Source organism: Scyliorhinus canicula, chromosome 16 (assembly GCF_902713615.1).
Source record: "Scyliorhinus canicula chromosome 16, sScyCan1.1, whole genome shotgun sequence".
NCBI lineage: Eukaryota > Metazoa > Chordata > Chondrichthyes > Carcharhiniformes > Scyliorhinidae > Scyliorhinus > Scyliorhinus canicula.
The window spans coordinates 88179267-88202613 of record NC_052161.1 but is presented as its reverse complement, the minus strand read 5'-3'; the positions used below and the strand labels follow the sequence as shown (position 1 = coordinate 88202613).

General features: G+C 53.5%; 1 protein-coding gene across 1 annotated transcript; it reads left to right on the top strand.

The window, feature by feature from the left end:
• The first annotated feature begins 250 nt into the window (after positions 1–250).
• LOC119979600 (zyxin-like) lies at positions 251–22929 on the top strand. Its single transcript, XM_038822064.1, has 8 exons — positions 251–442; positions 1335–1463; positions 7954–8415; positions 9032–9152; positions 16210–16379; positions 18639–18817; positions 21089–21209; positions 22662–22929. Exons 2-8 carry the CDS (start codon positions 1401–1403, stop codon positions 22776–22778), a joined length of 1233 nt encoding a protein of 410 aa, XP_038677992.1. The 5' UTR covers positions 251–442; positions 1335–1400; the 3' UTR covers positions 22779–22929.
• The last annotated feature ends 418 nt before the right edge of the window (positions 22930–23347 follow it).

Genomic DNA, 23347 nt, shown 5'->3' with positions numbered 1-23347 from the left:
CTCCCAGTGTCTGCGTGAGTTTCCTCCGGGTGCTCCGGTTTCCTCCCACAATCCAAAGACATGCAGGTTAGGTGGATTGGCCATGATAAATTGCCCCCTGGTGTCCAACGGTTAAGTGGAGTTGTATTGGGGGTATGGACCTGGGTGGGGTGCTCTTTCGCAGGGTGACAGGAGGTGACCTCCGGCATGACGAGAAGTGGGAGGGGGCCGCAACTTAACGGACTCTTGCTTTTTTGTTTCCCTCACAGATCTGCCTCTCCCACCCCCACCTGATGAGGGGCTTCTCACCTTCCCTCCACCACCCGCCGACATACCCCCCCCCCCTCCGCCTCCTCCCTTTGAGGATTCCTTCCCTCCCCCGCCCACAGAGGAGATCTTCCCGTCACCACCGCCCCCGCTGGAAGAGGAGGGGCCCACGGAGGATTACCCAAGGGTCTCTGAGGTAAGGTCAGGGGAATTGTAAGAGCAGAGCCCCACAGGCCCCTCAATCATGTTCCACTGTTCCCTAAGAAATGGGGGTTGGTGGACCTCCATTAGACAAATCCCACCCCATTTCATCCCAGGAATGAGTCGAGCGAACCTTCTCTGAACTGCTTTGAGAGCAGTTATATCCCATCTCAAATAAGCAGACCAAAATTCTGCGCGGTACTCTGGCTGCGGACTCGCTGAGGCCCACAGTAAAACTTTCAAACTTTTATATTCCACTCCCCCTTGTAGCGAACACCAACCCTCCATTTTCTTTCATGATCCCTCACTGCATCCGCGTACTGGCTTTGTGCGATTAATGTACCACAATGCCGAGTTCGCTCTGTACCACAGAGAGTTCCGCTATCTCTCTCCATTTAAATCAGGTACAGGAGGAGGACCATTCAGCCTCTCCCTCCCGAGCCTTTACACAGGAACAGGAGGAGGCCCATTCAGCCCCTCTCTCGGGCCTGTTACACAGGAACAGGAGGCCCATTGAGCCCCTCTCTCGAAACTGTTACACAGGAACAGGAGGAGGTCCATTCAGCCTCTCCCTCTCGGGCCTGTTACACAAGAACAGAAGGCCCATTGAGCCCCTCTCTCGAAACTGTTACACAGGAACAGGAGGTGGCCCATTCATTCAGCCCCTATCGAACCTGTTACACAGAAACATGGGGATACACTTCTAATAGAGGGAATCTCCAGCTCAGTAAGCTGCTTTTTCAATTTAGCCCCATTTCTACCCAGTTTCGCTCTATTGAGCTTGCTCCTCATGGTCTCTCTGTAAATGCTATGATGCCTGTCCCAGTCGAAGCAGGAGTCCCTGTGCTTGATCAGAGTGGCTGACCTGTGTGTGTGTTTACCCCTAGGCCACAGGGAGCTCAGACCTCGCCCCAGCCGGTAGCATCGAATCGGAGATCGACTCATTAACCGACATGCTGAACGAGATGCAAAGAAATGATCCTTACAAGTCGAAGCTCGCACCCTCTGCCCCTGCAGTGAGTCCCACACACCCCACAGTTCCCTGCACTGGAAACCGGCATTTCTATCACAGTGACTACGCGATGGGGTGGCCGGCAGATTCTTGATCAGAAAGAACTTTGAGGCTGAGACACAGGAAATATTACCAATGAAAGAGAACCAAAAATTCAATTAAGGAGGCCCAATTTAAGAAGGGATTTGAATGGGCAGAGAGAGAGACTGGGAGGCAGAGGGAGAGAGAGACTGGGAGGCAGAGGGAGAGAGAGAGACTGGGAGGCAGAGGGAGAGAGAGAAACTGGGAGGCAGAGGGAGAGAGAGAGACTGGGAGGCAGAGGGAGAGAGAGAGACTGGGAGGCAGAGGGAGAGGGAGAGAGAGAGACTGGGAGGGAGAGAGAGACTGGGAGGCAGAAGGAGAGAGAGACTGGGAGCCAGAGGGAGAGAGAGACTGGGAGCCAGAGGGAGAGAGAGAGACTGGGAGGCAGAGGGCAAGAGAGACTGGGAGGCAGAGGGAGAGAGAGACTGGGAGCCAGAGGGAGAGAGAGACTGGGAGCCAGAGGGGGAGAGAGAGACTGGGAGACAGAGGGAGAGAGAGACTGGGAGGGAGAGAGAGACTGGGAGGCAGAGGGAGAGAGAGACTGGGAGGCAGAGGGAGAGAGAGACTGGGAGCCAGAGGGAGAGAGAGAGACTGGGAGCCAGAGGGAGAGAGAGAGACTGGGAGGCAGAGGGAGAGAGAGAGACTGGGAGGCAGAGGGAGAGAGAGAGACTGGGAGGCAGAGGGAGAGAGAGAGACTGGGAGGGAGAGAGAGACTGGGAGGCAGAAGGAGAGAGAGACTGGGAGGCAGAGGGAGAGAGAGACTGGGAGCCAGAGGGAGAGAGAGAGACTGGGAGCCAGAGGGAGAGAGAGAGACTGGGAGGCAGAGGGAGAGAGAGAAACTGGGAGGCAGAGGGAGAGAGAGAGACTGGGAGGCAGAGGGAGAGAGAGAGACTGGGAGGGAGAGAGAGACTGGGAGGCAGAAGGAGAGAGAGACTGGGAGCCAGAGGGAGAGAGAGACTGGGAGCCAGAGGGAGAGAGAGAGACTGGGAGGCAGAGGGCAAGAGAGACTGGGAGGCAGAGGGAGAGAGAGACTGGGAGCCAGAGGGAGAGAGAGACTGGGAGCCAGAGGGGGAGAGAGAGACTGGGAGCCAGAGGGAGAGAGAGACTGGGAGACAGAGGGAGAGAGAGACTGGGAGCCAGAGGGAGAGAGAGACTGGGAGCCAGAGGGAGAGAGAGACTGGGAGCCAGAGGGAGAGAGAGACTGGGAGCCAGAGGGAGAGAGAGACTGGGAGACAGAGGGAGAGAGAGACTGGGAGCCAGAGGGAGAGAGAGACTGGGAGCCAGAGGGAGAGAGAGACTGGGAGCCAGAGGGAGAGAGAGACTGGGAGCCAGAGGGAGAGAGAGACTGGAGCCAGAGGGAGAGAGAGACTGGGAGCCAGAGGGAGAGAGAGACTGGGAGCCAGAGGGAGAGAGAGACTGGGAGCCAGAGGGAGAGAGAGACTGGGAGCCAGAGGGAGAGAGAGACTGGGAGCCAGAGGGAGAGAGAGACTGGGAGCCAGAGGGGGAGAGAGAGACTGGGAGCCAGAGGGAGAGAGAGAGAGACTGGGAGCCAGAGGGAGACAGAGGGAGACTGGGAGCCAGAGGGAGACTGGGAGCCAGAGGGAGACTGGGAGCCAGAGGGAGACTGGGAGCCAGAGGGAGACTGGGAGCCAGAGGGAGACTGGGAGCCAGAGGGAGACTGGGAGCCAGAGGGAGACAGAGGGAGCCAGAGGGAGACTGGGAGCCAGAGGGAGACTGGGAGCCAGAGGGAGACTGGGAGCCAGAGGGAGACAGAGGGAGACAGAGGGAGACTGGGAGCCAGAGGGAGACAGAGGGAGACTGGGAGGCAGAGGGAGACAGAGGGAGCCAGAGGGAGACTGGGAGGCAGAGGGAGACTGGGAGGCAGAGGGAGACTGGGAGACAGAGGGAGACAGAGGGAGACAGAGGGAGACTGGGAGCCAGAGGGAGACAGAGGGAGACTGGGAGCCAGAGGGAGACAGAGGGAGACTGGGAGCCAGAGGGAGACTGGGAGCCAGAGGGAGACTGGGAGCCAGAGGGAGACTGGGAGCCAGAGGGAGACTGGGAGCCAGAGGGAGACTGGGAGCCAGAGGGAGACTGGGAGCCAGAGGGAGACTGGGAGCCAGAGGGAGACTGGGAGCCAGAGGGAGACTGGGAGCCAGAGGGAGACTGGGAGCCAGAGGGAGACTGGGAGCCAGAGGGAGACTGGGAGCCAGAGGGAGACTGGGAGCCAGAGGGAGACTGGGAGCCAGAGGGAGACTGGGAGCCAGAGGGAGACTGGGAGCCAGAGGGAGACTGGGAGACAGAGGGAGACAGAGGGAGACTGGGAGCCAGAGGGAGACTGGGAGACCGAGGGAGACTGGGAGACAGAGGGAGACTGGGAGACAGAGGGAGACTGGGAGCCAGAGGGAGACTGGGAGCCAGAGGGAGACTGGGAGCCAGAGGGAGACTGGGAGCCAGAGGGAGACTGGGAGCCAGAGGGAGACTGGAGCCAGAGGGAGACTGGGAGCCAGAGGGAGACTGGGAGCCAGAGGGAGACTGGGAGCCAGAGGGAGACTGGGAGCCAGAGGGAGACTGGGAGCCCGAGGGAGACTGGGAGACCGAGGGAGACTGGGAGACCGAGGGAGACTGGGAGACCGAGGGAGACTGGGAGACCGAGGGAGACTGGGAGACCGAGGGAGACTGGGAGACCGAGGGAGACTGGGAGACCGAGGGAGACTGGGAGACCGAGGGAGACTGGGAGACCGAGGGAGACTGGGAGACCGAGGGAGACTGGGAGACCGAGGGAGACTGGGAGACCGAGGGAGACTGGGAGACCGAGGGAGACTGGGAGACCGAGGGAGACTGGGAGACCGAGGGAGACTGGGAGACCGAGGGAGACTGGGAGACCGAGGGAGACTGGGAGACCGAGGGAGACTGGGAGACCGAGGGAGACTGGGAGACCGAGGGAGACTGGGAGACCGAGGGAGACTGGGAGACCGAGGGAGACTGGGAGACCGAGGGAGACTGGGAGACCGAGGGAGACTGGGAGACCGAGGGAGACTGGGAGACCGAGGGAGACTGGGAGACCGAGGGAGACTGGGAGACCGAGGGAGACTGGGAGACCGAGGGAGACTGGGAGACCGAGGGAGACTGGGAGACCGAGGGAGACTGGGAGACCGAGGGAGACTGGGAGACCGAGGGAGACTGGGAGACCGAGGGAGACTGGGAGACCGAGGGAGACTGGGAGACCGAGGGAGACTGGGAGACCGAGGGAGACTGGGAGACCGAGGGAGACTGGAGACTGGGAGACCGAGGGAGACTGGGAGACCGAGGGAGACTGGGAGACCGAGGGAGACTGGGAGACCGAGGGAGACTGGGAGACCGAGGGAGACTGGGAGACCGAGGGAGACTGGGAGACCGAGGGAGACTGGGAGACCGAGGGAGACTGGGAGACCGAGGGAGACTGGGAGACTGGGAGACCGAGGGGCGCAGAGGGAGAGAGGGAGACTGGGAGACCGAGGGAGAGAGAGACTAGGAGAGGGCATCGGCATCATGTTGCAGATATTGGGGAGCTGCCAGGGCTGGCAGAGCCAGATGTTGCAGGGGCATCCGGGGCTCAATCCATCCCGTGGTGAACCCCAGGGTCCTATGGGCACCAATCGGGAGGAGGGGGCGCTGGGTGCCAACCCGGAGGCATCCTACACGTCGGCGGCCACCAGCTCTCCTGAGACCCACCCCTGACAATGCACCCGGAACAGGGAGGCACAGCAGGGCAAGTACCGTTGGCAAGTGAGCCGGGCTTCCTGACCCCAGGGCTCCTAGAAGCCGCCTGCTTGGGTATCAGAGGCCACGGGATGCCGGAGACATCAGGCTGCCTCCACCTGTGATCTATATCCTGGGGACCCAGCTGGGTGCAGTGTTCGAGCACGGAAAACTCAGCAGATCGAAGATCACTGAAAGGGCACCGCGGGCAAGGGGCAGTTACGGACACATATGTACAGCATTAAAAATGTTGCACTCGAGGAATATGACGCCTCTGGCACTTCTGTTCTTCTGCAGTGTGTGCCAAGCATCAATCCCCTGCCCCAGAACCCGGGCATTGCGGTCAACCCCACCCCCCACAAACCCACACATCCACACAGGAGATGGGTGTGAGCGAGCACTCAGCAGACAGGCAGGGGTCAGACTATGACATAGACTGAGGAGCACCAGCTCTCTGCGGGTTATTATCACCCCCCTGCCCCGACAGTGATCCGCTGACAGCGCCAACAAGTCCCAGAACCCTGCAGTGATGTGACACTGACCCCGGGAGGGTGGGGAGGGAAATGGGGGAAAGGAGGGATGGGCTGACGGATGAGGGTGAGAATCTCCCTACCCTCCAGGCTTGCCAGACCCTCACTGCTGCCCCTTGTCCTCCATCCTCCGGCTGGTTCTGCGGGTCCACCCTGAGGATGTCCTCCAGCTTCCTCCTCAGTGGCCACATGTTCCTCCTCCTCCACTTCCAGCACGTCGCTCCCGCTGTTGTGCCAGGTTGTGGAGGACACAGCCGACCACAACAAAGTGGACGACCCTCTGGGTGGTGTACTGAATGCACCAACGGAGTGGTCCAGGCATCGAAACCGCATCTTGAGGAGTACTATGCACCGCTCAATGACAGCCCGGGTGGCTGCGTGGGCTTCGATGTATCCGGGTCTCAGCATCGGTCATTAGCCAGATCCTCAGCGGGTACCCTTGTCCCCCAAGAACCAACTGGCCATCCTGGGGTGCTCCTTGAAGAGACCAGGGATATCTGACTGCCCCACGATGTAGCTGTGGTGCACACTCCCTGGGAAGTGTGCACACACGTGCATGATCTGCAGGTGGCGGTTGCACACGAGCTGGATGTTCAGGGAGTGGAACCACTTCCTGTTGATGTAGAGCACTCCCTGATGCCGCAGTGAACGCAAGGCAACATGTATGTCATCCATGGATGCACTTGTGGGCTGTGGCCTGTGAGATGCCGCACAAGTCCCCACTCGAGCCCTGGAATGATCCTGAGACATAAACGTTCAAGGCTGTAGTGACCACCGGGAGTGGGTGTCCTCCTCCTCCACATGGTGCCAAGTCCGCGAGGACATGCCATAGATCTCCTTGTTGAGAGGGAGCCTCCTGCGGCACATGCTGTCCGTTCTCTGTTCGAAAGACCAGCGACACCTGTACACCCTGAGACTCCCCCCTCTGGGTCCCTTCCTGGTCTGACGGGCGGCCGGGTCCTCGGGGTGTGGGGCGAGGTCCGGCACATGGGCTGCTGCCTGAAGCCTCTGTCGATGCTGCTGCGGCTGCCTCCTCTAGCATCTGACTGCCAGGAATGCCAGCAGCACCTCGAGGGCAGCCTCCGCGGGGTCCAAGATATCATCCATCTCGTGTAATATCTGGTGAGGGATAAGAGGGGGTGTGAGACTGACAACCAGCGGTGTCTTCCACCCCAGGACCCTCCAGTCCCCCATTGCTCCTTGCCACATCCACTGCCATCCGACACACCCTGCCCATGCAGCCCACCGCAGCGGGGCCCCTGATCAGCGGACCCCACAACCCAGACATCCACATATAACAATAGCTACACCGGGTGCTGGTTCCCTCCCCGGTGAACTCACCCACCCTCTGATTGCAGAAATGTGCCCGCTGCTGGGCCCAGCGCCTGGGATGTTGGCTGCTGCGTGTGTGGTGTTGCCTCCCGCAGTGTTCAGGCACATGTCCAGGCATCACCTTCTGATTGGGATATTAAGCAATATTCCCCCACATGCTACATGGCCCGCCCACCCATGGGAATCCATTTGGGAGGTGTGAAGTGCTCATTTTTCCACAATTGCCAATTAGCTTCAGCCATGCAGCCAGAGGCCTCCACGGTCAGTGGTATTCATGGTTGGTCGGCAGGGCAGACAGGCAGGGGCTTGAGCCGTCCCTGTAATGGGTACACACAAACGAAGGGCTGGTATGGCGGACCCGCGTGCGCTGGAGGAGGTTACAGAGATGGGGAGAATTGTGGTAGCTGGAGGAGGTTACAGACATACAGAGGTGGGGAGTTTGTAGGAGGTGAGAGAGACAGGGAGGATTGTAGGCGCTGGAGGAGGTTACAGAGAAAGGGTGGACTGTGGCAGATGAAATTGTCTGAGATACAGAGGCAGAGGGGGTTATGGAAGGGGAGAGAGATGGGGAGGGTTGTCGGCGATGGAGGAGGTTTTAGAGATAGCAAAGTTTGTGTGGGCTGGAAGAGGTTACAGAGATATGGAGGGTTGTAGGGGTGGAGGACTTGACAGAGATAGGGAGGTTTAGAGGAGGTGGAGAGGTTATAGAGATAGGGAGAGTTGGAGGGGCAGGAGGAGGTGAGAAATAGGGTGGGTTGTTTGAGACATCAGTTTCCCTGGACTAACCTGACCAATTCTCCATTTTGACAGATTAATGGAGGTGTCGCAATGTCATCCAAACAGGATCCTGCTCCGAGCAACGTTCCACAGCCCCCAGGCCTCCCAGGGCCTCCAGTTCCCTCCAAAACTACACCCAGGATAGCTGGTTACTGCCCCGTCAAAGCCCCCAAGCCTCAGGGTGCAGGCCCGAAGCCTGTTGCCTGTCCTCCCACTGTTCCCTGGGCCGGCGGGATGAAGCAGAGCCCAGCCCCAGTCTCACTGGGCACACAGCCTCGGCCGGCATCACCGGACAGCCCATCGCCAGCCCTCACCCAGGGCCTGGTGACAAAGGCCATCCAACCAAGGGAGGATCCCTCACTGCAGTACAGAGCACCAAAGCTGCAAGGAGATGAGAGCATTGGGAACCAGAGCAAGCAACCCACAGTTCAACAGAAATCATGGAGTGGTGTGCAGAAACACGAGAGAGCTGTGCTTCAGCCAAGGAAGGAGTCGGTGAGTCAACCAGCCCACTCTGCAGCATGAGATACAGAGCAAAGCTCCCTCTACACTGTCCCCATCAAACACTCCCAGGACAGGTACAGCACGGGGTTAGATACAGAGTAAAGCTCCCACTACACTGTCCCCATGAAAGACTCCCAGAACAGGTACAGCACGGGGTTAGATACAGAGTAAAGCTCCCTCTACACTGTCCCCATGAAAGACTCCCAGGACAGGTACAGCACGGGGTTAGATACAGAGTAAAGCTCCCTCTACACTGTCCCCATGAAAGACTCCCAGAACAGGTACAGCACGGGGTTAGATACAGAGTAAAGCTCCCTCTACACTGTCCCCATCAAACATTCCCAGAACAGGTACAGCACTGGGTTAGATACAGAGTAAAGCTCCCTCTACACTGTCCCCATCAAACACTCCCAGGACAGGTACAGCACGGGGTTAGATACAGAGTAAAGCTCCCTCTGCACTGTCCCCATCAAACACTCCCAGGACAGGTACAGCACGGGGTTAGATACAGAGTAAAGCTCCTTGTCTCTACCAAACTCTCCCTGGCCACAGATGAAAGGGTTGTGTTCTCCTGATTGATGACCTCACATTGTGTTCTTTGTTACAGGGTTTGAGTCCTGACAAACCCGCCCCATTCTCTTACAAGGATGTGGAGGAGTTGGAAAAATTAGCAACAGAGTTCATGCAAGAAATGGACAAACAACCCAAAGCCTCATCTCGACCATCAGGTGACGCTGCAGAGTGTGTGTGAGAGACATAGCCATAGAATGAGACTGAAGGGACAGAGACAGAAGGGAGAGGGATAGACAGAGAGAGAGTCCAAGAGCGACAGAGAGACACATAGAAGGTAGAGACAAAGAGGGAGAGACAGAACCTAGAGACAAAGAACAAAAGAGGGTCAGAGAGAGTGAGACACAGACGGGGACATTCCGAGAGACAGAGACAGACCGAGAGACAATGCATGTGTGTGACAGTGAAAGTAAACCAGAGAGTGTGAGAGACAGTCAGAGCGAGACAGACAGCCAGAGGGAGACAGACAGGCAGAGACATAGAGACAGCCAGAGAGAGAGAGAGAGACAGCCAGAGAGAGAGAGGGAGACAGTCAGAGCGAGACAGATAGCCAGAGGGAGACAGACAGGCAGAGACATAGAGACAGCCAGAGAGAGACAGCCAGAGAGAGAGAGGGAGACAGTCAGAGCGAGACAGACAGACAGGCAGAGACATAGAGACAGCCAGAGAGAGAGAGACAATGGGAGAGAGATAGCCAGAGAGAGAGAGGGAGACAGTCAGAGCGAGAGAGGGAGACAGTCAGAGCGAGACAGATAGCCAGAGGGAGACAGACAGGCAGAGACATAGAGACAGCCAGAGAGAGACAGCCAGAGAGAGAGAGGGAGACAGTCAGAGCGAGACAGACAGACAGGCAGAGACATAGAGACAGCCAGAGAGAGAGAGACAATAGGAGAGAGATAGCCAGAGAGTGTGAGTGGTTTAGGATTTCTCACCTGGATGATTAATACTCCTCGTCTGTTTCCGTCTAAGCCACTGAAAGGGGGAAAGTTGCCTTCCTAGACGGAACAATGAGTAGCTCTCACTATGGGGAGATAATCTCCAGTTCCCTGAGTCATTCACCTGCTTCCAGTGATGTTCTAGTGGAGATTGTCCAGATAAGATGTTCAAACTAAATTGTTACTTTTTCAGCGTGGGTTCTTGTCTCTCATGATCTCCTAATGAGCTTCTAGGAACTTAGACTTACTTCAGTATAACACATACACAGTTATATTTTAGTAGAGTTTTCTTATAAACATTTTGAAGTATAAAACAGAAGTAGAGAGTCTACAAAATGTAAGTCTTGTTAATAGTTTGTCATTTCTATAAGAGAAGTATACTTGAACATGGAGATCCACAAGGCTATCTTCTACAGAACTTTCAACAGAGTAAGAAAGGGATACGTACAAGTCCAAAATAACTTGTTTGATGAAAAAGGCAGGAACAGAACTTTGGCGCAGCACGGTGGAGCAGTGGTTAGCCCTGCTGCCTCACGGTGCTGAGGACCCGGGTTCGATCCCAGCCCCAGATCACTGTCCGTGTGGAGTTTGCACATTCTCCCCGTGTCTGCGACGCCCTCACCCCCACAACCCAAAGATGTGCGGGTTAGGTGGATTGGACAAGCTAAATTGCCTCTTAATTGAAAAAAAAAGAATTGGGTACTCTAAATTTTATAAAAATAAAAAAGAAATCTTAAAAAAATGAACAGAACCGTGACTCCTCTCTCTCCCTCGGGGAGTTGCAGGACCTGGGGTGTCGGCAGCTCTTTCGAATCTGTCTCTTTTTATATGTCTTTAGTAAGCAGTTAATACAACATACAGTGCAGAAGGAGGCCATTTGGCCCATCGAGTCTGCTACTTAAGCCCTCGCTCCCACCCTATCCCCGTAACCCCAACTAACCATTTTGGACACTTAAGGGCAATTTAGCATGTCCAATCCACCTAACCTGCACGTCTTTGGACTGTGGAGGAAACCAAAGCACCCGGAGAAAACCCACGCAGACACTGGGAGAACGTGCAGACTCGGCACAGGCATTATCTGTGACATTATCACAAAGTTGACCAGTTACGTTTGCAGTTTATTTGATCTTACTGATAGTAGGTCTTCAGGAGGTGATTGGTGGATCCTTTTATATTGGTTTGAGTGTCAAAAAGTTTGAATATATGGTCGAACAGAAGGTTGTTTGAAAAGTGATTTTCTGCTATTATCTTTTTCCGCCACGTTCTTTCTGCTTTAGATTATTAATTCAAAGGGATTTATGTTTGTCAACCAAGGTCCTTATAATTTATTCCCTTCATATTACATTGATTGTATATATTGGTACTAACGACATAGGCAGGAAGGGGCATGAGGTCCTGCAGCAGGATTTCCGGGAGCTCAGCAGAAAGTTAAAAGACAGGACCTCTCGGGTTGTAATCTCGGGATTACTCCCTGTGCCACGTGCCAGTGAGGCTACAAATAGGAAGATAGAGCAGCTAAACATGTGGCTAAACAGCTAGTGTAGGAGGGAGAGTTTCCGTTATCTGGACCACTGGGAGCTCTTCCAGGGTAGGTGTGACCTGTATAAGAAAGACGGGTTGCACCTAAACTGGAGAGGCATAAATATCCTGGCCGCGAGGTTTGCTAGTGTCACACGGGAGGGTTTAAACTAGTATGGCAGGGAGATGGGTACCGGAGCAATAGATCAGAAGGTGAAATCATTGAGGGAGAACTAGGGAATAGGGCCAGTATGGCTCAGAGGAAGAGCAGACAGGGAGATGTTGCTGAAAACAGTGGGTCTGGTGGCCTGAAGTGCATATGTTTTAATGCAAGAAGTATTACGGGTAAGGCAGATGAATTTAGAGCTTGGATTAGTACTTGGAACTATGATGTTGTTGCCATTACAGAGACCTGGTTGAGGGAAGGACAGGATTGGCAGCTAAATGTTCCAGGATTTAGATGTTTCAGACGGGATAGAGGGGGATGTAAAAGGGGTGGCGGAGTTGCGCTACTGGTTAGGGTGAATATCACAGCTGTACTACGGGAGGACACCTCAGAGGGCAGAGAAGCTATACGGGTAGAGATCAGGAATAAGAAGGGTGCAGTCACAATGTTGGGGGTTTACTACAGGCCTCCCAACAGCCAATGGGAGATAGAGGAGCAGATAGGTAGACAGATTATGGACACGAGTAAAAACAACAGGGTTGTTGTGATGGGAGACTTCAACTTCCCCAATATTGACTGGGACTCACTTAGTACTAGGGGCCTGGACGGGGCAGAGTTTGTAAGGAGCATCCAGGAGGGCTTCTTAAAACAATATGTAGATAGTCCAACTAGGGAAGGAGCTGTACTGGGCCTGGTATTGGGGAATGAGCCCGGCTAGGTGGTAAAAGTTTCAGTAGGGGAGCATTTCGGGAACAGTGACCACAATTCAGTAAGTTTTAAAGTGCTGGTGAACAAGGATAAGAGTGGTCCTTGGGTGAATGTGCTAAATTGGGGGAAGGCTAATTATAACAATATTCGGCGGGAACTAAAGAACCTAGATTGGGGGTGGATGTTCGAGGGTAAATCAACATCTGGTATGTTGGAGGCTTTCAAATGTCAGTTGAAAGGAATTCAGGACCGGCATGTTCCTGTGCAGAAGAAGGATAAATACGGCAAATTTCGGGAACCTTTGATTGCGAGAGATATTGTAGGCCTCGTCAAAAACAAAAAGGAGGCATTTGACAGGGCTAGAAGGCTGGGAACAGACGAAGCCTGTGTGGAATATAAGGAAAGTAGGAAGGAACTTAAGCAAGGAGTCAGGAGGGCTAGAAGGGGTCATGAAAAGTCATTGGCAATAGGGTGAAGGAAAATCCCAAGGCTTTTTACACGTACATAAAAAGTAAGAGGGTAGCCAGGGAAAGGGTTGGCCCACTGAAGGATAGGCAAAGGAATCTATGTGTGGAGCCAGAGGAAATGGGCGAGGTACTAAATGAATACTTTGCATCAGTATTCACCAAAGTGAAGGAATTGGTGGATGTTGAGTCTGGAGAAGGGTGTGTAGATATCCTGGGTCACATTGAGATCCAAAAAGACGAGGTGTTGGGTGTCTTGAAAAATATTAAGGTAGATAAGTCCCCAGGGCCTGATGGGATCTACCCCAGAATACTGAAGGAGGCAAGAGAGGAAATTGCTGAGGCCTTGACAAAAAACTTTGGATCCTTACTGTCTTCAGGTGATGTCCCAGAGGACTGAAGACTAGCCAATGTTGTTCCTTTGTTTAAGAAGGGTATCAAGGATAATACAGGGAACTACAGGCCGGTGAGCCTTACGTCAGTGGTAGGGAAATTACTGGAGAGAATTCTTTGAGACAGGATCGACTCCCATTTGGAAGCAAATGGACGTATTAGCGAGAGACAGCATGGTTTTGTGAAGGGGAGGTTGTGTCTCTCTAACTTGATAGAGTTTTTCGAAGAGGTCACAAAGATGATTGATGTAGGTAGGGCAGTGGATGTTGTCTATATGGACTTCAGACAAGATCCCTCACGGTAAACTGGTACAAAAGGTGAAGCCACACGGGATCAGTGCTGGGACCTTTGCTGTTCATATTGTATATAAATGATTTGGAGGAAAATGTAACTGGTCTGATTAGTAAGTTTGCAGACGACACAAAGGTAGGTGGAATTGCGGATAGCGATGAGGACTGTCAGAGGATACAGCAGGATTTAGATCGTTTGGAGACTTGGGGGCGGAAAGATGGCAGATGGAGTTTAATCCGTCCAAATGTGAGGTAATGCATTTTGGAAGGTCTAATGCAGGTAGGGAATATACAGTGAATGGTCGAACCCTCAACAGTATTGACAGTCAGAGAGATCTAGGTGTACAGGTCCATAGGTCACTGAAAGGGGCAACACAGGTGGAGAAGGTAGTCAAGAAGGCATACGGCACGCTTGTCTTCATTGGCTGGGGCATTGAGTAAGAATTGGCAAGTCATGTTGCTGCTGTGTAGAACCTTAGTTCGGCCACACTTGGAGTATAGTGTTCAATTCTGGTCGCCTCAGTACCAGAAGGATGTGGAGGCTTTAGAGAGGGTGCAGAAGTGATTTACCAGGATGTTGTCTGGTATGAAGGGCATTGTATATGAGGAGCGGTTGAATAAACTCGGTTTGTTCTCACTGGAACGACGGAGGTTGAGGGTTGTCCTGATAGAGGTCTACAAAATTGAGGGGCATAGACAGAGTGGCTAGTCAGAGGCTTTTTTTCCAGGGTAGAGGGGACAATTACTAGGGGGATAGGTTTAAGTGCGAGGGGCAAGGTTTAGAGGAGATGTACGAGGCAAATTTTTTACACAGAGGGTAGTGGGTGCCTGGAACTGTCTGCCGGAGGAGGTGGTGGAAGTATGGATGATAGTGACATTTAAGGGGCATCTTGACAAATACATGAATAGGATGGGAATAGAGGGGTACGGACCCAGGAAGTGTAGAAGAGTTTAGTTTCGGCGGGCAGCATGGTTGGCACAGGCTTGGAGGGCTGAAGGGCCTGTTCCTGTGCTGTACTTTTCTTTGTTCTTTGTTCTTGTTCTTTGTTTGAGGCAATTTAATTAGTCTAAAGGCAGCATGGTAGCATAGTAGTTAGCATAGTTGCTTCACAGCTCCAGGGTCCCAGGTTCGATTCCCGGCTTGGGTCACTGTCTGTGCGGAGTCTACACGTTCTCCACGTGTCCCCGGGTGTTCCAGTTTCCCCCCACAGTCCAAAGAAGTGCAGATTAGGTGGATTGGCGATGCTAAATTGCCCTCGGTGTTAAACAAGGTTGGATTGGGTGGAGTTACGGGGAGGCTGGGGTGTGGGCTTGGGTAGAGTGCTCTTTCCAACAGTGATGCAGACACAATGGGCCGAAAGGCCGCCTTCTGCACTGTAAATTCTATGAAATAATTTCTATGAAAGACTGAGTTATAATCTGTTTGACACATTTTCTTTTCAATGTGCATTATGGATTCTGAAAGACCATTGTATGATTTTTATTTTACTTGTGCTACACATGCTGGTCGCCTTTTCAATTCTTGGCCATGAGTTGCATATTCACAAAAGCCTTTGGGCTACATTCTCCACTGCCCGACGCTGATATCGCAATCGGTGGCCAGGTGGTGGCTAGTGGAGTTGCGGATGGCGGGTCAGGTCCACACATGGCCAGCGCCATGTTGTACGATGTGACCGCTGCAGGTTGTCAACCGTGCGCATGTCTGGCCAGGGATTTGGCCGTTTTCAGCACAGGAGCCAGGGGTTTCGCCCGGCGCTGCTGCTCTCCCCCCTCACCTGTCCCAGAATCAGTGAGGGGTTGGCACCGATGTTTTACATAGAATTTACAGTGCAGAAGGAGGCCATTCGGCCCATCGAGTCTGCACTGGCTCTTGGAAAGAGCACCCTACCCCCTACCCAAGGTCAACACCTCCACCCTATCCCCATAACTCAGTAACCCCACCCAAGACTAAGGGCAATTTTGGACACGAAGGGCAATTTATCATGGCCAATCCACCTAACCTGCACATCTTTGGACTGTGGGAGGAAACCGGAGCACCCGGAGGAAACCCACGCACACACGGGGAGGATGTGCAGACTCCGTACAGACAGTGACCCAAGCCGGAATCGAACCTGGGACCCTGGAGCTGTGAAGCGATTGTGCTATCCACAATGCTACCGTGCTGCCCTCATAAGGTCATAAACCTTCCACGGATTTTGTATTCGAGCTGACACTTAGCAGCTGAAACGCAGAATCCAGCCCTTTATTTTTTTGGGCTCTGTGGTCAGTGTAATTTCATTACAAGAGTTTTTAAAAATAAATTTAGAGTACCCAATTGACTTTTTCCAATTAAGGGGCAGTTTAACATGGCCAATCCACCTACCCTGCACATCTTTTTGGGTTGTGGGGGTGAAACCCACGCAAACACGGGGAGAATGTTCAAACTCCACACGGACAGTGACCCAGAGCCAGGATCGAACCTGGGACCTCGGCGCCGTGTGGCAGCAGGGCTAACCACTGTGCCACCGTGCTGCCCTCTTTCATTACAAGAGTGAGACAGAGGAGAGAGAGAGAGCGAGAAGCAGAGAGGCGGAGAGAGAGAGAGAAAGAAGCGGGGAGAGACGGAGAGAGAGGCAGAGAGAGAGAGAGAGTGACTGAGTGAGAGAGAGGCAGAGAGAGACGGAAAGAGAGAGAGAGATGGGGAGAGTGAAGGAAATGGCAGAGGACCAATGGATTTAACCGCTTTCTGTTTTCTGCTGCAGACGTCTGTGCGCGATGTGGAAAGGATATGTCTCGCAGTGAGGCAGCTGTAAAGGCCATGGGGAAGCTGTTCCACATCGAGTGTTTTGTCTGTGACAAGTGCCAGAAGGAGCTTCATGGACAGCAGTTCTACGATGTCAATGGCGAGCCGCTGTGTGAGAGCTGTCACAATGTGAGTGAGAGAGAGAGAGGAAACCCACTTCCCCTCGACATCCCACCCCCAGGCTGTCAGAGTGAGCGGGAGAGTTTACCCTCCTCCCCTCGATATCCCAGCCCCTCGCTGTCAGAGTGAGGGAGAGCGTTTACCCCGACATCCCAGCTCCTCGCTGTCAGAGTGAGGGAGAGAGTTTACCCTCCTCCCCTCGATATCCCAGCCCCTCGCTGTCAGAGTGAGGGAGAGCGTTTACCCCGACATCCCAGCTCCTCGCTGTCAGAGTGAGGGAGAGAGTTTACCCTCCTCCCCTCGATATCCCAGCCCCTCGCTGTCAGAGTGAGGGAGAGGGAAACCCTCCTCCCCTCGACATCCCAGCTCCTCGCTGTCAGAGTGAGGGAGAGGGTTTACCTCGACATCCCAGCCCCTCGCTGTCAGAGTGAGGGAGAGAGTTTACCCTCCTCCCCTCGACATCCCAGCCCCTCGCTGTCAGAGTGAGGGAGAGAGTTTACCCTCCTCCCCTCGACATCCCAGCCCCTCGCTGTCAGAGTGAGGGAGAAGGAAACCCTCCTCCCTCGATATCCCAGCCCCACGCTGCCAGAGTGAGGGAGAGAGTTTACCCTCCTCCCCTCGACATCCCACCCCCTCGCTGTCAGAGTGATGTAGAGACGCAACCCTCCTCCCCTCGACATCCCACCCCCTCGCATTCAGTGAGGGAGAGAGAGTTTACCCTCCGTCCCTCGGTATCCCACCCCCTCGCTGTCAGAGTGAGGGAGAGCGTTTACACTCCTCCCCTCGACATCCCAGCCCCTCGCTGTCAGAGTGAGGGAGAGAGTTTATCCCCCTCCCCTCGACATCCCAGCCCCTCGCTGTCAGAGTGATGGAGAGCGTTTACCTCGACATCCCAGCTCCTCGCTGTCAGAGTGAGGGAGAGAGTTTACCCTCCTCCCCTCGACATACCAGCCCCTCGCTGTCAGAGTGAGGGAGAGCGTTTACCTCGACATCCCAGCCCCTCGCTGTCAGAGTGATGGAGAGATGAAACCCTCCTCCCCTCGACATCCCACCCCCTCGCATTCAGTGAGGGAGAGAGAGTTTACCCTCCGTCCCTCGGTATCCCACCCCCTCGCTGTCAGAGTGAGGGAGAGAGTTTACCCTCCTCCCCTCGATATCCCAGCCCCTTGCTGTCGGTGAACCCCCAACATTTTTTTTTAATATAAAAAACATTTCATTGAGGCACTTCTACAGAGAGATCAAACACAACCATAGAAAAAAGCAAGCAAACTGTTCTCAAAGAAGTCAATGACCGGCTGCCATCTCTGGACAAACCCGTCCACAGACCCTGTCAAGGCGAACATTATCTTTTCCAGCCTGAGAAACTCTGCCAGGTCACCCACCCACACCCCTGGTTTCAGTGGACCCAGATCCCGCCATTCCAATAAGATCTGTCTCGGGGCTACCAAGGAGGCAAAGGCCAGGACATCGGCCTCTCTCGCCCCCTGGACTCCAAATATCGCCACCTCTAGACTCGGGACCACCGTCATCTTCAAGACCTCTGACATAACATCGGCATCCCCTGCCAGAATTCCCTAAGCTTCGGACAGGCCCAAAACATGTGGACATGATTTGCAGGCCCACCCCATACCACCCACACCTATCTTCCATCCCTTCAAAGAACCTGCTCCCCGTGGACCACTTTAAATGAATAAGGCTAAGCCGAGGACACAACAAGGATGCATTCACCCTCCTCAGGGCCTCCTCCCACAGCCTAGCCTCCACCTCCCTCCCTAACTCTTCCTCCTACTTACGATTCACTACCCCTATCGGGCCTCCCTCCCAGTCCATCAGCCCCTTGTAAATTTCCAACACTCGACCCTCACTTACCCCTGTGTTTGACACCACCTTGTCCCACAGCCCCTGGTCGGCAGGTGGGGAAAGGATGATGGGGCTGGTTTAGCTCACTCGGCTAAATCGCTGGCTTTGAAAGCAGACCCAGGCAGGCCAGCAGCAGGGTTCGATTCCCGTAACAGCCTCCCCGAACAGGCACCGGAATGTGGCGACTAGGGGCTCTTCACGGTAACTTCATTGAAGCCTACTCGTGACAATAAGCGATTTTCATTTTTCATTACCCACCCTCAAACTGGGGCTTCCCTCATCCCTGGCCTCCTTCACTCTGTGCTATGACCATCCCCAGTGGGTTGAAGGTGGATGTGGGTTCGGTGCAGTGGAGTTGGAGGGGGGCACGTGATCCTCTGATTACTAACAGGCCTTTCCTTTATCAAGAACACGCTGGAAAAATGCGCGGTGTGCCATGAACCAATCACTGAGAAGATGCTGAGAGCAACGGGAAAAGCATTTCACCCCAAATGTTTCACCTGCAACACTTGTAAGACACAGCTGGAGGGCCAACCATTCATCGTTGACAAGGATGGGGCTATCTACTGTGTGGAAGACTATCATCGGTGAGTCAGGGAGGGTGCAAGGGAGTACATTGCTGAGGGAGTGTCGGAGCGTCGGTACTGAGGCAGTGCCGCACTGTCAGAGGGTCAGTACTGAGGGAGTGCTGCACTATCAGAGGGTCACTACTGAGGGAGTGCTGCACTGTCAGAGGGTCAGTCCTGAGGGAGCACCGCACTGTCAGAGGGTCAGTACTGAGGGAGCACCGCACTGTCAGAGGGTCAGTACTGAGGGAGTGCCGCACTGTCAGAGGGTCAGTACTGAGGGAGTGCTGCACTGTCAGAGAGTCAGTACTGAGGGAGTGCTGCACTGTCACAGAGTCAGTACTGAGGGAGTGCCGCACTGTCAGAGAGTCAGTACTGAGGGAGTGCCGCACTGTCAGATGGTCAGTACTGAGGGAGTGCCGCACTGTCAGAGGGTCAGTACTGAGGGAGTGCCACACTGTCAGAGAGTCAGTACTGAGGGAGAGCCGCACTGTTAGAGGGTCAGTACTGAGGGAGTGCCGCACTGTCAGAGAGTCAGTACTGAGGGAGTGCTGCACTGTCACAGAGTCAGTACTGAGGGAGTGCCGCACTGTCAGAGAGTCAGTACTGAGGGAGTGCCGCACTGTCAGAGAGTCAGTACTGAGGAAGTGCCGCACTGTCAGAGGGTCAGTACTGAGGGAGTGCCACACTGTCAGAGAGTCAGTACTGAGGGAGAGCCTCACTGTTAGAGGGTCAGTACTGAGGGAGAGCCGCACTGTTAGAGGGTCAGTACTGAGGGAGTGCCGCACTGTCAGAGGGCCATCTCATGACTATAAATGATGACTTGCTTTATCCTGCCAGCTATGGAAGATCCCCTGCCAATCATTAATATATATCAGAAAGATCACTGAGCCTGATACTGAGCCCTGTTGGACGCTGTCATATATAAAACTCCAACAACGCAGAAGTAGGCCATTTGGCCCATCGGGTCTGAACCGACCCTCTGAAAGAACACCCCACGCCAATCCACTACCCCGTTCCCGTTAGCCCACCTAGGGGCAATTTAGCATGGCCAATCTTCCTAACCCGCACATCTTTGGACTGTGGGAGGAAACTGGAGCACCCGAAGGAAACCCACACAGACAAGGGAAGAATGTGCAAACTTCACACAGTCACCCGAGGTCAGGAGTGAACCCGGATCCCTGGCACTGTGAGGCAGCAGTGCTAACCACTGTGCAACCATGCCACCCCCTCTCACCCAGACTGAAAACATGCCAGGAAACACTACCCTCCCTACTCTGAATCTGAGCCAATTTTGTCATGGGAATGTCCCTTTAAGAAATGTTTTGTCTTATCACATGGCTTCAGTGATGTCATTGTGTGGGTGGAGCTGGGCTGTGGCTCTGAGTTTTACTTTTGTTTTCACTTTTGGCTGCTGTATTCAGACAGACAAGTAGCTTGGAGTGTCTCTCTACCTTCAGTTTAAAAAAATGTTTTCAGACTGCTTGATAACTTGTAAAGAAATAATTGTTTTCTGGAAGGAATTCAGACCTGCTATTTTGGAAAGGCAATAAGAGCATCCATACCAGGTCTTGAGTGCTGTGTGCTGGGCCACACCTTTGAAAAGGGGGTACTTGTTTATGGGATCTTGTTATTAAATTGGAACAGCTTAAAGGGGAAATTTATTAAAGGTTACACATAGATTACTGTAGCTGTGTGGGGTATTTATGTTGGTAGTTGATAAAAATGCTTATTGTGTGTGTTTATAAAAATGTTAACTAAATTCGTAGGATAAACTTTGTTTTTGATTAAAAGTGTTTAAGGCCTCTGTTGAAAGGCAGGCCCTTGTACTCATCGTTAGCAAAATAAATTAACAGTTGTAGGTCAGGTGAACTCCATGATATATTTTTGAGTTTTCTAAGCTCTGGCCCAAAATAATTTTCTGTTTGATAATCCCCTTCATCTTGCAATTCTGCCAGAAAGTCTGTGTTGTGATATTGTTAGTCCATATACATTGCATTTGCCACACTACCTTCAACCACCCCATCTATTATTCCAGCAACTTGCCGTAAGCCAATTGCCGTAAGTTCTCCTTCGTTTATTAGCACGCAGATGTCCAAAGGCCCATGGATATTTTCCAGTATGATTTGTTCTTGCAGCTCCCCCTTTCTGACGTCCAGCTTGGAGACGTGTCACTGGTTCTCCGCACCCTTCTCTTCTCGCTCATTCCGAAGCGATACAGGAAGGCCACAGCTCCGCATTCTGAATTTTGGGGTGAGCGTTTGACTGACAGTTCTGTTTCTCTGACCATAGGAAGTACGCTCCAAAATGCAGTGTGTGCAATGAGCCCATCATTCCGGAAGAAGGGAAAGAGGAAACTGTCCGGATCATAGCCCTTGAAAAGAATTTCCACGTCAGATGTTATCGCTGTGAGGTAAGGAGAAACCACTCTCACTCTCTATGGGCTGGATTCTTCTGCCCTGCCCGCCGCAAGAACATCACGGGCGAGAAGCCGACAATGGAGAAATCTGTTGACCGTGGGTGGGATTATCCAGTTGCCGGGCAAACGTGACCGGAGAATTCCGTCCTCCGTCTCTCTCTCTCTCTCTCTCTCTCTCTCTCTCTATTTCTGTCTGTCTCTCTCTCTCTTTCTGTCTCTCTCTCTTTCTGTCTGTCTCTCTCTTTCTGTCTGTCTGTCTCTCTTTTCTGTCTGTCGTCTCTCTCTCTCTCTGTTTCTGTCTGTCTGTCTCTCTCTCTCTCTCTCTCTCTCTGTTTCTGTCTGTCTGTCTCTCTCTGTGTCTGTCTGTCTGTCTCTCTCTCTCTCTCTCTGTTTCTGTCTGTCTGTCTCTGTCCTCCCTCCGTCTCTCTCTCTCTCTTCTCTCTATCTGTTTGCGTCTCTCCTACCTCTCTCACTCTCTCCGTCTCTCTGACTGTGCATCTTTCTTCCTCTCTCTCTCTCTCTGTTTCTTTCTGTCGCTCTCATCCCCCTCTGACAGTTCAAGTGCGTCTCTCTGTTTCTTTCTCGCTTTCTCACTCTATCTTGCTCTCTTGCTATCCCTGTCTCGCTCTCTGTCTCATTCTCTTTCCCTCTCTTTCTGTCTGTCTCTCTCTCTCTACCTCTTTTTTCCTCTCTGTTCTCTGCTTTGACTCTATCACGTTCTCTCAGCTTTGCCACTCTCTCTTTGACACTCCAACAGTGCGACACTATCTCAGCACTGACCCTCTAACAGTGCGACGCTATCTCGGTAGTGACCCACCGACAGTGCGGCACTCCCTCAGTACTGACCCTCTGACAGTGCGGTACTCCCTCAATACTGACCCTCTGACAGTGCGGTACTGACCCTCTGACAGTGCGGCACTCCCTCTGTACTGACCCTCTGACAGTGCAGCGCTCCCTCAGTACTGACCCTCTGACAGTGCAGCGCTCCCTCAGTACTGACCCTCTGACAGTGCAGCACTCCCTCAGTACTGACCCTCTGACAGTGCGACACTCCCTCAGTACTGACCCTCTGACAGTGCGACACTCCCTCAGTACTGACCCTCTGACAGTGCGGCACTCCCTCGGTACTGACCCTCTGACAGTGCGACACTCCTTCAGTACTGACCCTCTGACAGTGCAGCACTCGCTCAGTACTGACCCTCCCACAGTGCAGCACTCGCTCAGTACTGATCCTCTGACAGTGCAGCACTCGCTCAGTACTGATCCTCTGACAGAGCAGCTCTCCCTCAGTACTGATCCTCTGACAGTGCAGCTCTCCCTCAGTACTGACCCTCCCACAGTGCAGCACTCCCTCAATAGTGACGCTCCATTCGCTAAAAGTGATGTAATGACTGCACTATTTTGTTGATTAACTGTATGTAATCCCATTGTACTCTGCAATTGCAGGATTGTTCTAAGCAGCTGTCATCTGAAGCTAATGAGAATGGATGTTATCCGTTAGACGGCCATATCTTGTGTCTGCATTGCCACCAGTCCCGAGTCAACAAAGGATTGAGGAAATGAGTGAATCAACGCAGTTATCTTTTGCTCTCTGGAGGGCTTTGTTTCTTCAGATCCGCAGATTCCACGTGGATTTGTACCGCTGCAGCTCCTGTTTAATATGTCCTGGCTTTGCTTTTGAATACAAAAAAAAATAAGGTCATATACGAAGTTACAATCTCGCTGCCTCCTTTTCTTCATAGCTTGTTCCTTGCTTCGGTTATTGTTCGTTCCAGGGTCCCAGCCCCATCCCACAGGCTCTACGGCTAAATCAGTCACACTCAGAATCTATGGGGCTATCTATCGGCCTCGTCGCACCTGACCCGGGACGCGATGAGGTCTGTAAATCTCGCGAGAGGCCCTCTAACGCGATTAGTCTCACTTGAATATGTCTGCGTCGGATCTATCCCAGCGACTCGGACCTAACGGCCTCCCCTCAGAAACTCCGAGCAAGCGCTATCTGGCACTGATCTCCACCAACTTGCACCAGGCGTACCGGAACTTGAGGGTGAGGTGGGGGGGGTTCTCAAGACAATTGGGGTCTCCAGATGATCGGGGTCTCCCAGCCAATCAGGGGCCCCTGGCTGTGGGCA